Genomic DNA, 14,246 nt, shown 5'->3' on the forward strand with positions numbered 1-14,246 from the left:
CTGGTCGCACGAATTCAAACCAGTTTGAATTCGTGCGACCAGTCGCAGGGACAAAATTTTGGTCCCTGCGACCACAGAAATGTGTAGTTCACACGAAGGGACTAGTCGCATGAAACTGGTCGCTGGGACTAGTCGCAGGGACTAGTCCCCTCGTGTGTGCCGACCTTAAGGGACTTGTCCCTGCTACCGGTCCCCTCGTGTAAACCCTTCAAAGACTTGTCGCCGGGACTAGTCGCAGGGACTAGTCCCCTCGTGTGTGCCGACCTTTAAAAATAAAAAACAAAACAAAACAAAAACGGAACACGTAAAAGCATGAATCATCCGACTGAATAAGTGTAGTTCATTTGCGTTGATGTTTAATAGTCCAATTTTGTTTTCGTGTAACGCCCCAAACTAAGAAACATCTTTTGCCTCTTAATTTTCCTATGTTCTTGTGCAATTGAGTGCCCTCGCGTGAATGCCTTAAGGGACTAGTCCCTGCTACCGGTCCCCTCGTGTAAACCCTTCAAAGACTTGTCGCCGGGATTAGTCGCACGGACTAGCCGCAGGGACTAGTCCCCTCGTGTGTGCCGACCTTTATTATTTCAAACAGAATATCGTGCCAATTTGGCGACCCATACACACCCCATACGGGCAAAGCTGTTAATTAGTTTGGTAAATTGTCTTCTTTTTATCGCTTTACTTACTTTTCAAAATAATATTACGCTGTTATTTCCATAACTAACGTTACCAAGCGCTTTATCCTTTGCACCCTATCATAGTCCATGGCCTTGCCGAAACCACATGTTTCTACATTGTTCATTCTTTTAAAATAACTACATGTTAAAAGAAATTTTTGAACATTGTCGAACCTTGTAGTTGAACACTGTAGTCTGGGTGTTATACCACTTTATTAACCGTATGATACATCATTGTTACATTACTATGTATTTTTTCGTATTGTTTAAGGGTGATATATCCCCCCTTGCTCTTCCTGCGCTGCCGCATATGTTGACATGAACAAGCTGCTAACTTACCTAGAGTAGCACAATGAGGAAATGTGGAGGAGATGAAAATGAATGGTACAGTCATTATCTAACGCCGGGGGAGAAGGGTTAGAGGTCTATTTTTTTGGGGGGGGATTACATGGTTTTCAGGATGAACAGAGGGGGATCAGTCGTCTCTGACAGAATTCAAAAGGGGGGAACATCGAAAATTGACTGCCAATGATGGGGGGAGGTCATAACAATAACACAGAACCTCATGGGAGATCAGGTAAATTTGATCGGGACAACCAAAATCCTTGACCCCTACCCCACCCCCCCTTCTGGGCGATAAATAAAGACCGCTTCCAAAAGGAAATTCCTTCTTTTCTCAAATGTTAATTTCTATTTGTCAACTTCACTAGAGTGGTTTCCATTCTCTTTTGCCAGACTTGCACAAAAGTTTCCGTTTGAAATAAAGGGGGGGGGGGGGGCGGAAGAATGCACCACATTAATGAAAACTAACTGCGACATATTAAAAACATGCAGGAAAGTTAATTCGAAAGTTTCAACTAAAAAGTAGCTCATGAACAGTTACAGTTTATCGAGATAACACTGGAAGGTACTGTTGTAAAGCATTCATTTGTTTCAAAGATCTTCCAGCCTACTACTGAGGGAATCCACTTGAGATTGGAGCCAGCCTTCGACTTCCTTCCCATAATTTTTCATCCAGTTGATACACCCCTCTATATACTCCAAGGATTTCTTTGTCGCGCGCAGGGATCCCACTTTATCCTTGTGCTGATTGATAAAATCTTTGAACTTCGTAAAAGATGGAAAGAACGTGTAAAAAAATACATATCATCATATGACGTCTGTTCTTTCTCTAACAAAACTTTCAAGGAAAAGACGAGGTACATCTTTGGGAATACGGATGTTTTAACCGTAACCGCCTACGAAAAATTTCATGTTTTTTCAAAATAAATGATTTTTATTTCAATTCATAGATCTCTCACGTTTCCCACGACCCGTCAATAACATTCCCTTCCCCGTGTTTAATGAGCCCTTGTTACGCTTGCAAATGATAAGGGGGTCATGTGTTTACAAAACTCTATCAGCAAGTACCTCTTGAAGTTGAAACTCCGTGTTCATCCCTCGACTGGCGATGTTGATCAAATAACTGACTTCCATTGCGTCATTTCCCATCCTAGGTAAATAAATAAGCTTCGTTTTAGACGGACATAATACCCTTAATACTCTCTTACTGTTCTCAATGTTCCTAATTTAATAACTTTTTCCTCACACATTCGTATTCTTGATCCTCTCCCCGCCTCTGTGCCTTTGTGTAAAAATTTAATTTGAAGTTTATACAAGTTTATGTAGAAGTGAAATCAAATTTCTGTTCACATCACAGTTAAAAACTGTTTTTAAAAAGTCAACCTTGAAAAACTGAGGGACGTGGTAGAATTATGGAATAAGGTTTGAGCATCCTATTGTACGACTTTATGCGCCTACTGATAAGGCCAGAACAGATGACGATGAAGAAGATTCATTTCCAAGAATGTTAACCTTACGATCTGTCTCTATACCAAGCGGCTGACAAGAAGAATTCGTTTAATAGTCAAGAGCTTCTTTAGTTGGCGATCATTTCCTATATTCTGGTGACCTTCATGTGTGATTCAGGTGTGTTATTGTAAAGAAATGTTAGATGCTGGTCAAAGGGTTAAGACACGAAAAGAGCAAAACTAACAATTGCAAATTCGTGATTCACACCGCAAAGAGTGCTGAAAATCATACTATAACATGAACCCTGGCGGCCTGTCTGTTGCGTCTCCTTTTTTAACCCAGGTGAACCTTTATACCAAGGAAGAAGGACTATCGGGAAGAGGGGGGGGGGGGCTACCGGCGTTCTTGTTCACACGCTAATTTGATGGCTTGCAAAGCTTGTCTATCCTTTCTCGTGTAAACGCCAACAAACAGTTATTTGCGAAAGAGTTGTCCTTCCCAGTAATTTGACGCTGGTTGGAGGCACATCCGAGTAAAAAAGCCCTTTTAAAGATGCGTGTGCCTTGGTACTAAAATACTGCAAGCATACAAATGGTTCTCACTTTTTCACGATCTTGTCAAAGTTCTTTCTGATGAAATCCCAAGTCAGAAGGCGTCCATATACATGTGATCCAACCCCTGATATAGCGTGCAACATGTCCTGTGTTCTAATCTTTGTTTCGTCAAGTGAAGATTCCAGGATCCTAATTTCATTGAAAACAGATTTTCATTAGAGGGCAAATTTGAACTGCTAATGAAGTGGGATCATAAGAATGTTACAGAACCTTATGAAGGGAGTGACACAACCAAAATCCTCCAAACCCCCCCCCCCCCCCGTCCTTCCCTGGCGACAAATCATGACTGGTTTCTTGTTACTATATAAACAATTGTCTCGGAAAATTTAGTGTAAGGCTGTAACTCAGAGGTTTAAACCATAAAAAATCAAAATAAATATCATAAAATAAATATTCCGCTATTCCTAGGATACGAAGCAAAACTAATGGCTGCTGCTGGAGATTAATGTGAACGAACTTCCTTTCAGGAAGGATTTCGACAAGTCTTCTTCACGCCCGCAGTAAAAATATTTTCTGCTCAGATTTCCCCACAATCTGTCCTGTCTCATTTTTAAGTCATTTACCCCGGATGCAAATGTGTTAAAGAAATAGAGCGCTTCCCGCATGAGTTCCATGAAGCCAATACCAATGTCATGACATCGGCCAATCAGAACACAGGAAAATTAGTAACCCGCCTGGAGCGCGGGAAAAACGCGAGTGAGCCGGTCCCGGCTGATTTTATATTTGCATCTAATTGGTTGGAAGGATAACGCGAATTTTGTTTTTCTTGTAGTGCGAACGAAGAAAAACCATTGCAGTCCGGGCTATGATAACTTTCCAAACTGTGTTGAAATTGTCTCTTAAGTTTACCTGTTTAACAGCCAAGGTTCTTTGGTGCCTGTTAAAGCGTACAGTATCCTGGATTTCTCAGTGGCGTCGATGGAGTTCTGGTATTTCTCCCACATAAATTCCCATTCCTCTAATCCGCCGAACTTAATGGCGGTGTGGTATACAATGTCCCGTAGATGAGGAGAGATTGTAAGGCTAAAAAGAAAGGGAATTTTCATAACGTTAAGTTATAATGAAAAGCGTAAACTAGGAAAGGCCTTGATATGTTGTCCTTGATGGTTATGCGTATGTGCGTGATTGAAAGAACTGAGGGAGGGGAAAGGAAAAAGTGGAACGACGAGCAAATAAACGAAACAAAATGACGAATGGGGACGAATAAATAAAGAAGACAATTAAACGAATAAACTGAGAAAGGTGAACTCAAGAACGAACGAGTGAGCGAAATACAAAACGGATGAGTTAATGACAAACAGACAAACGAAGGAGCAAGAGAATAATTTGACGAACAAGCAAAGGACGGAATGAACAACGAAGGGAAAGGAGTATGTGTATGTTGTGTAACACAGATGTTCATCTTGTCATTAGCGTGGGACGAAGAAAAGATTCCGAGTTTCCATGAAGACATGAAGAATCGAACCTTACACCTTTAAATTCCGTGTTCTGATGTGATAACACTGAGCTACAGAGAACTCCGTGGTGAGCTGAGCCATGAATTGGTTTCCCTGTGACACGCCTCCTGCATAGTGCTAAGATCAGCATTGTCTGAAGCGTCATTTTTAATAAATAGAAATAAGATAATTTTGATGGTGTATTTTGAGTTTGTTAATAATGATGGTTTGTATTTTTAACCTCTGATTCTTCATCCACATTCTGAATCCTGTCAAACTGTAATCCACTGCATGCTCATCACCGTGGCTGGCCAATGTTGACAGCACGTTGCTCCGCAGATACCTGTCAAAAATTCACCAATTAAATTTCATGGTAAAAAATATCACTGTACTATACTCATACTGTAGAATGCCGAATTGGATATGAAAAAGCGCGGAAACATGGACAAGGCATTTGGACGAAGGTTAATTAAAACTGAATATTCTTGTTGTAGGATTCGGGTTATATCGTTACGGAGACGTAGGAGACGAATTTTCCGGAGTTCTGTGTGCATATTTGTCATCAGACCCTCTTTCACCTTATCATTAACGACACCTGCGGTTTTGGAAAATCTTTCTCAAAAAGTATTCTTAGCAGACGATAATGATCCTCTGGGTGTCTTTACTTACATCTTGAGGATATCGCCATCAGTTCCCCATCCCACGTACTTTTCGAGTGGCTTCACTTTCTTCACAATGTATTTCTGTGCAAAGGAAGGAAGATCGCTAAAGTTGGTTATAATAAATCCTGTCGGACTGCAATCAATTCCCCGTGAGTGGTTGATCAAGTGACCGTACTGATTCGCCATTTTTATTTTTCCGCTTGGCGTCTCTTTGGATATACCGTGAGCAGAAGAACTAACGTATTCTGAACAAAATCACTGTTTGATCTCGTGTTCTTAGAGCGAAACCAAATTCATCTCAACAGCCAATCAAACAAAGGCAAATATCAGCCAGCCAGTGAGAACTCAAGGTAAACACGCGCGACTGGTCCTGAGCGCGGGAAACGCGTATCGCAAAGTCGCGATTGGTATAAATTTGCATCTGATTGGTTGGGAAGGGGGCAGGAGTTTTCTTAACCAATCAAAGCAAGGAGTGAAGGAAGAGAGAAGCAATGTATCCCAGGAAGTTATTTTATCACGGGTAATCTCAGACTTTCAAGCCTCCACTTACCCGGTAGAATCCGTATGAAGGACGCATGGTCAACATTGACCCAATGAAACCCAAGTGACCGAGAGCAGAGGACCATGGGACATATTCTCTTTCCTTATCCAAGTAATTCGTTAGACCCAAAGCAGTGGACATGTCCAGTTGGCCAGCCCTGCGCACAGAAAAAAAAAATCAAAAATTCGTTTGCCTTCATTTCGCCTCAGACTGTTGCTGTGTTTTTTGGGGAACGATAAAAACTCTCCCCTCCCCCCCCTTCCAAGCTTCGGCAAAACAACTGTCAGCATTACAACAACGAAGCAAGGTGGAGCTGTAAGCGTGTATGTTACTCAGTCTTTATCTTTAAAAGCTAATAATTTATCATAATAAAAAACATGGCATGTTACTAAATCCCAGTAATGATCTAGTACAAGGGCCCCTATTGGTAAACCCTCCCTTTAGCCCCGTCATGATAGGGGAGCTTTAAGCACAGGGGTTTTTGGGTCGCAGATGAAAGCCCGAAGTTGAGTTGCGTTTCCTCTACGCGTCTCACAGATTTTTTTTTCTGATTTTCGTAAACTACATCTAAGTGTGTGGAACATTTTTCAATCGAGTGGCGAGATAACGATGGTTTTACTTTTCTTCGCTCTGTGATTGCAGGCCAAGCCTCTCAATCAATCAAATTCAAAACTCAAAGCAACGCTGACCCGATCTCTGCCAACCTTCCAAGCTCAGGCAGTTTGCTCGTTTTCTTTTTTCTTTGAATTCTCACTGGCTCCTTGTGAAATCTTTCTGTGTTCTGATTGCTTATTGCAATCACTTTGGGTCATGGTCTCAATACATTCAAACGAAATGAGCTCTAACTTAGTAAGCCACATTATCAGGTAAACCACGCTTCCTTCCTTCATCATACCTGGCCAAGTTGAAAGCATCATCAATCAATCCACTCCTATCCACAGCGGCCAAAACCTAAAATAAACGACAGAAACTCGTTATCGTTACTACTGGATTTTCTTAATTTCATACAAACGTTTGGACGCGTCTGGCAGTTGATGAAGGTAATGGAAAGGGTCAGAGTGTTCCGTTTAATCGAATTCAGGATCTTCAGTCGAAAGCCGTTGTAGTTATTCGATGTATCTAGTCTAGTATTTCCTTTTAAGATCAAACTTTCACTTGATTTAATAAATCATTCTCACTCAACCAAGTTGTTTTTGTGTTGAATGTTCGCGTGAAATATATATATCGTATTATGGATTATACCTTCCTTAAAAAGGAATTTTTACGACCCACAACTGACGAAAGAGAGTACGAGAGTTCATTACGACTAGCTTTTACGACTTTTCATTACGACTAGCACAGCAACTCAAAATTGGAGTGTATCTGTTGTAAATGCCAGAATATAAATATCAAGTCGTTTAACTTTCGTAGGTTTTCAACTCACTACATGTAAGTGCTCGGGAAAGTTTCGAGAACGAAAGTCTCGCTTTTAAGCCGACATTGAGATGCTGGAAGATTTACCGAGAACAAGTCATCAGTGGAGGAAGTGTCCCTCAGACATTCATAAATCTCTAGTAATGGCAGCTTCTTTTAGCTTTGAATTCCCATTGGGTTAGTCTCCTCTCGCAGCCGTTCTTTGTCTCAGGATCCCTGTGTCTCCCTCCCCACAAACGGCCGTTTGTGGGGAGGGAGACACAGGGATTCCGAGACAAAGAACGGCTGCGAGAGGAGACTACCATTGGGTCTGTAAGATACTTTCCTTTGTTTTGATTAATGATTGTGATTCCTTGCTGTTGGTTTCATGACACTCAAAGCAAATGCAATCTAAAGAGCACCTGTTTACCTTGTGATTGCTCTGAAGCTGTTTGACAAGGTTGTTCCAGTTCTTTTTGCTGTAGTTTACACGATAAAAACCTGTCTGTCCAACGTTTGCCTTTATCCATTTGTATTTCTTGACAGAAGGAACGTGAACTGCGAATAAATACAAAAAGGTTAGAATTAAATCTTTACTTAAAATCTGGTCAACGCACACTTTTGCTTGATATGTAACCCAACGTAAATAGACATTTATTGCACTTCGCATGGCAAACAGCTATTGACGCTTTCATTGAAACCTTCAAATCAACTTTTAAGGTTTACAATCTCACTTTTTATTGATAGATTTAATTTCTCAGTTATCAGTAACATGAACACAACATCACCCATTACAGCACTCCCCTACTTCAGGTTTTGAACGGGCAGAAATAACATGGTGACTTTCACGAAAAAGAGCGACATCATTATATCTCAACGATTTCCACCCAATTTCCAGTCCCCACTCACCGTTCTCCTTTTTCATCCACACTGTGTGTTGCTTGTGAGGGTTTCGTGACGTCACATATGTTAGAGGCACGTACCATCGATAACTGCAAAACGTATCCAATGAACGTGGATTCAAAATGTACATTTATAAATTTCATGAACAATTTTTCACGATAACAAAAGAAAAAACCTCAACATGTTAACTGTTGAGCGATTGCAAGCATACTTCTTAAACTGACTTTCACGTACATTGTAAATACCATAAGTTACGATTCTTAAGTTACCAATACGTAAGTTAAAGATGTCTTCTTTGAGTTTCATTTTAATCTATCTCCTTTGTACTATCAGGTTCAGGAAAGGAAGTTTAAAAACACTTAATAATTTAAATACATCAACAAAGTTGAAATGGTAAATTGGCCAACGTTACGATTATAAAAGCTGACGTTTCGAGCGTTAGCCCTTCGTCGGAGCGAATAGGGGAATTGTGGGTTGTGTGTGCTTTTAAAGGCAGAAAAAAGAGCTACGTAGCTCCACCAATCACGTAGCTCATTTTTCTGCCTTTAAAAGCACACACAACCCACAATTCCCCTATTCGCTCCGACGAAGAGCTAACGCTCGAAACGTCAGCTTTTAAAATCGTAGCGGTGGCCAATTTACCACTTCAACTTTGTTGATATATTCAAATTATTTCGTTAACTCCACCGACGCAGCCCCAAACAGTTTCTTTAGAAACTATCAGCCTTTATTCTTTAATAAGACTTACCCTTTAGATTCGTCATCGTATTGTTTTGATCCTTGTCTAATATCTCTTAAAAATCGTTTCTGAGTTGCAAACAACTTTTTGGAGCCATCTCTCGCTTGAGCGCTATTCTCCGCGATGTAGACCACAGGGTACCCTTTCTGTTTGATCCATGTGTCCATGATAGCTTTTACATCGAGATCTTTGCAGACCTGAGAAAACCGAGAGAAGACAGAACATTTGAATCTTCTTGTAGAAACAGAAAAAGTATCCGTGAGTGACGCTGGCTGCCAAAGGCACTGTAATACTGCACTGTAACCAAACGCAAAGTAATATCATTGTTAAGTAAATTTCTTTGTGAATCTTGACAAATAGTCATTAGCGCTTCTATCCCTAGCCATCGATGTTTCTTCTTGTTTTATCCTAACAACTCTTCGTTTCGCTCGTTTTTTTTTCTTACCGAACTGTTTTAGAAGGCTAGCCTGTTTTACGCTCTAGAGCATACATCCCTTCGGACCCATGCATGCTTTTTAGGGGGCTCGTCTCTGCTGACCAAGGGCCGGATCCAGCACAAAAAATGACACAAATTATTTTGGCGTATTTCAACATGTTTCATCTGTATCTTTACCTCACTTAATGCGCTCCATAGGTCATCAGCGGCTGCGTTCGCATACTTGTGACGATTTAGGTACAGCTAAAAATAAAGGTGACAGCAACACATTGAAATTTAAGGAAATCTTTTGAAGTTGAATTAATAGACGGATAAATTAATAGACGGATAAATTAATAGACGATGAAGAAAGTTAGTAATGACCTCCAGTCCGCTTTGGAATTTCCTGTCTCCGATAAAACTCCTCAGCATACGGATTATGGATGAACCCTGTCAAAAAAAAAAAAAAATAGATAGATAGATAGATAGTTCATTTATATAACTTTGCAACCAAAAAGTTGAATTACGTCATATTTAAATTCCTACATAATTAAAGAGATTAAAACTAGATCTACAAGCGCAAACTATTAAAATATGGAATCAGAAAATCTTATGCCTTAAGTGCACTTGAAACAATGAAAATTTTACGAAATCTCTCAGTCTTGAAAACCGGTTTGAACATGCGTGACTTCCTGAGGTTATAACACTTGGTATTTTGTGGGGGGAGTAAATTCTTAAGCTTACTGTCTTTGTTTTCCAAAATGTTCCTAAAAAGTTTGTCCGTCAGAAAGTATCTCCACATGTGTGGTTGCCGTTTGATGTTGCGATTACACACATGAAATGAATAAAAAATAAACTAAACATACAAAAAAACAGAACAAAAAACAAAATAAAAAACAAAACAAGAAAATCATAAAGTAAAATGTTTGGTTAGGCAACTTTTTAACATCATAACGGGGAGTTTTGAGCCATGGCTACCCAATAGAATACCATTTTCTGCTCGAGTACGATCAGAAAACAATCGCCACGATAACTTTGGAGACACTTCTTATCAAGATAAATGTTACCAATTTCCAGGCAAAGTGGAGGGGAGGGGAGGAGAATTCTCGGATATATTTGACTGCCCCTCCCCCCTGCTTTTCAATGAAAAGTTAAAAACTTGTTAAACTTAAAACAACATAGAATGTCCCTATATACCAATAAGAAGTTATTGTCACACACCCCACCCCACCCCCCTCCGTCTCCCGTCCCTTAAGCTTTCCCTTTGTTTCCATCCTGTGGCTTCAGGTAAAAGACAGCGTAAGATCTTGTCACACGAGGTAGTTCATGGATTATTCTTAAACGTTCTAGTTGAGGATCTTACTTTGTCATAAGAGATGCTGTCAAAGATCTCCGTGATCTGAGAGGGATTCTTGACCGGTACAGATATGGGGTGGGTGTTGGCCATGCTGTCAGCGGACAGTGCCGTCTGTAGTGTGTGAGCAACAAACTGTTCCAGCTGTAAGACAAATGAAGATACGGCACGATAAACAAATGAAGTCTAACACTGTATTAAGGTGTAGCTCATCAAGCAGCACTATTGGAAAGTATCTCCGCATGTGAAGTTGCCGTTTGATGTTGCGATTATACACATGAAATGAATTAAAACTGCGGCGCAAAACTACCCATCATACCCTCAGTTCAAACCACAGCACCTCAGAATACTCATGGAGCAGTGCCGTTGCTATTTTGTCAGAGCGTTCTTCCATATTAAAGGTTAACCGAAGCGTTTCGACACTTACTAAGGCTACTAGATCTACTCGCAGACGTACTTGCCCGTTAATTCCGCGCTGAGATCACGTCTACAGATTCAAGCTTACCACTTTCCAATCCTTTCGGAAGTGATCTGTTCCGATGTATTCCACATAGTTAGCAAAGCCTTCATTGAGCCACAAGTCATTCCACCACCTCATAGTGACTAGGTTACCAAACCATTGGTGCGCAAGCTCGTGAGCCACCACTATTGCTACATCCTGTTTGTCAGCGGCGCTGGCAGAAGCCGGGTCACTCAGCAGGTAAGTTTCGCGGAAAGTAAGTATTCCCCAGTTTTCCATGGCTCCAGCCGCGAAATCAGGCACAGCGACTAGGTCTGCGAAGTGAAAAAAAAAATGGAAAAGTTTGAAAGTTTGACGGTAAAAAATGCAAAAAGTATCAAACTGATTTACTTCTTAAGGTCCACGTTATTTCTCTTCAGGCAGAGAATTCACCGGAGCGCTGGAACGAGAGTGTGAAGTTAATATATTTCCGAGAAATTCAGTTTTTGCTTTGTCCTACACTAAGGATATAAATAAATTGAACACCTACCCATCTTAGGCAGTGGGTACGGTATATTGAAGAAATCCTCATAATAATTCAGAACATTTTCTGCAACACTGACGGCCAATCTCGTGCTCTCGATGGCATCCTTTCTGGACCAAACTCGAATCTGTAAGAAAACATCAAAGACGTTTAATAAACAGTAAAGCAGTTACATAGAACGGAGAAACATGGAATAGGAAGCCAAAGTTATTTTACCCTCTACTCAGTGGTTTTCCTTTTTTACGGGCCACGAAGCGTCCGCGACGTACGATTTTTAAGGTGAAGAGAGGAAGGAAAAGGAAGACAAAAGCTTCTGAGGCCGGGTAAAGTTTTTATATAAAATACCACCTTATTTTATGGAAAGGAGTACGTAAAGATACAAGTTTTGTGGTCCATTTTGCTCGCAAGAACAAGCTTCAGAGGGGATCTTCTTTTTCAATTTAAGCTGGTCAGAAATCCAGCATAAGGTCATCTGTCGATTAAGACCCTCCCTTAAACAAGCCCCTTTCTATCGAATAAGACTCCCTCTCTGAGACTCTGATACGACCCTTTCTGTCTTACAAGACCCTCTTCCCCTTACTCTTGGTCCCCCTCTCTCTGATAGGTCCTCTATTTAGGAACCTCCAAAAGTAATAAACCCTGTGTGGATTTGTGACAGCGTTGACGGCTGGGAATAGTAAGCTAAGGACAACTGCGAAATGCAAACATCTTGGGCTTCAGTAACACCAACCTTCTTCCCAGCTTTAGTGCGCGTTTCCTTGTAAGCAAAATCACAGACGATGAAGGCCAGTAAATAAGTGCTCATCTTAACACTCTCCTTAAAGTGGCTCTCCATGAAGCCGTCGTCCCGCGTGATGACCTTTTCCACAGGCATGTTTGAAAGGGCTGAGTATCCCTTCTCGTGCACCAGGGTGACGATGAACTGTGATTTGAACTCAGGCTCGTCAAAACAAGGGAAGGCGGCTCGAGCGTCCGTGGCTTCAAATTGAGTTGTTGCCATGTGCCTTTAACAAAAGAATAAACAAATGTAATAGGTAAGGTGGTTGCTGCAATCTGCAACAAAAAAAGATTTATCCACTACATCGCAGTTCTTAAACTGTTCCCATTCCGCGCCATACAAAGAAAAAAGACAAACGCGACTTCGTCGCAAGTGATGAAACCTCCGTCGCTAAATGGGCGATAGTCTTGTATGACAAAAATACGTCCATGAAGTACCCTTCTCTACTATTTATCACCGACCATTTTTACTTTTACCATCTAAATGATTTACCACAAGTATATAACCTGCTAGTTTGTATGCTTCTGGTATAACTTGATACTGATAATTAAATAAAAATCTGCGTCATTTGATTACCGTGAAATGCATTAAGTACATGAGATAATTACGCAAATTAGTTCTAGCGAAACTGTTGTGTTTTAACGAAGATACATGTTAGTTACGTATCAGTGTGAAATTGCTTAGGGAAAATTGACACCGGGAATCTCAAAATCTGACGTTCAGGCATGAGCCCCCCCGCCAAAGCTTCAACAGATATTTTGCCCCGATCGAGGGTTACGTCAGGACGATCAATTGACCTTCGTGTAATTCACAATTACAATGAATTAACCCTGCAACTCCTAATATCTGATTGCTAATTCTCCCCTTTAACTTTTACATATTTCCTTGTAGATTACTAAGAGAATTTGGTGTTAGATCAAGATAACAACTTCTACCTGATAAGTTTGAGTATTCTCATTACCTGTTTGCCATATAATGTATGGATATTATAGGGAGAAGTTACGCATTAATCACTTCTAGGAGTTAAAAAGGCCGGTCAAGAATAGAAATTCTACCTGACTTCTCCGCTCTTGGTCTTGTACGAACTCTTGTAAAATCCTGTCATTGTGTTCGACAAATGCCCATTAAATTGAAGGTTCACGGTGTATTTTTCGCCTGCCTTGAGCTCATCTTTCATCTCAACCAGATATTGTTCAAACTTCTTGCTTTCTGCCACTCGTAAAACAGGAAGGTGGTTGTGACCCGAGTCCTGAACACCATAGCTTGTTATCTTCAGGCGCTTGACATGAAGGAGAATATTTCTCGTCGGTTTCTCGCAAACCACATCGATTTTTACCCCTCCGTGAAAATCGAAGCTTGATAAATTTGGATGAAGGTAGACTTGATATCTTTCCGGTGTTATATCCTTCGGTAACAGGATGTGTTTGTGCGGGAAATCTTTCTCAGTCTCTGTTGAACGGGCTAATCGATCTCCTGTGACAAAGTTCACGGCTCGACGGTAAAATTCAATTTCGCTGTCGGATGCATGGACGAATGCGGAGAAAATAAACAATACAACTGCACCGAGAGCAATGGATAAAGTTAAAAAGATCGCGCACAGTTTCCCATTACAGAACCGGTTTTCCTGATACTTTACGCGTGATTGCGAGTTTGGAGATAAAGATTCGCTGCCATCTTCTTCTGGAGCTACTCTATATCCCCCTCGTTCGCGCATCATCAAAAAAAAATCACAACTTTTGCTTTTCGTTTATGTCCTTTCCACGCTTGTTCGCGGTTTTGCGAGATCTGTCTTTGGTTTTGTATACCAATAAGATCATGCGATTTTTTCAGGTGTCTAATTTGAGATATTTACAACGATCCCCAAGCAGTCATAGTGATGTAAATACGGAATCCGCCAATAGGAACAGGGGCCAAAAAGCGCGCGAGCAACACGAACAAAGGATGTCTAAAAATATAAGGTT

The 14,246-nt window shown here is 40.8% G+C and overlaps 1 protein-coding gene across 1 annotated transcript; it reads right to left on the reverse strand.

Moving 5' to 3' along the window:
• Nucleotides 1-852: 852 nt before the first annotated feature.
• Nucleotides 853-14,155, reverse strand: LOC111336787 (endoplasmic reticulum aminopeptidase 1). Its single transcript, XM_022942944.2, has 18 exons — nucleotides 13,341-14,155; nucleotides 12,238-12,511; nucleotides 11,514-11,634; nucleotides 11,030-11,298; nucleotides 10,534-10,668; nucleotides 9,555-9,620; nucleotides 9,369-9,434; nucleotides 8,765-8,952; nucleotides 8,023-8,105; nucleotides 7,544-7,671; nucleotides 6,617-6,672; nucleotides 5,731-5,878; nucleotides 5,188-5,261; nucleotides 4,760-4,861; nucleotides 3,932-4,105; nucleotides 3,071-3,211; nucleotides 2,088-2,169; nucleotides 853-1,784 (listed from the first exon to the last, which is right to left on the reverse strand). The coding sequence occupies exons 1-18, from the start codon at nucleotides 14,000-14,002 to the stop codon at nucleotides 1,611-1,613; spliced, it is 2,943 nt and encodes a 980-aa protein (XP_022798679.1). The 5' UTR covers nucleotides 14,003-14,155; the 3' UTR covers nucleotides 853-1,610.
• Between the last annotated feature and the right edge of the window lie 91 nt (nucleotides 14,156-14,246).

This window comes from Stylophora pistillata, chromosome 13, assembly GCF_964205215.1.
Source record: "Stylophora pistillata chromosome 13, jaStyPist1.2, whole genome shotgun sequence".
In the NCBI taxonomy this organism is placed as follows: Eukaryota; Metazoa; Cnidaria; class Anthozoa; order Scleractinia; family Pocilloporidae; genus Stylophora; species Stylophora pistillata.

What these genes read in the sequence shown, in the direction of transcription:
- LOC111336787 (XM_022942944.2), bottom strand. Translation starts at nt 14,002, where the DNA reads ATGATGCGCGAACGAGGGGGATATAGAGTAGCTCCAGAAGAAGATGGC. An exon ending in TATGGAGCGCATTAAGTGAG is followed by an intron (nt 8,953 to 9,368) that starts GTAAAGATACAG and finishes CGGTTTTCTCAG; the next exon opens with GTCTGCAAAGATCTCGATGT. An exon ending in TACGATGACGAATCTAAAGG is followed by an intron (nt 8,106 to 8,764) that starts GTAAGTCTTATT and finishes TACGTTTTGCAG; the next exon opens with TTATCGATGGTACGTGCCTC.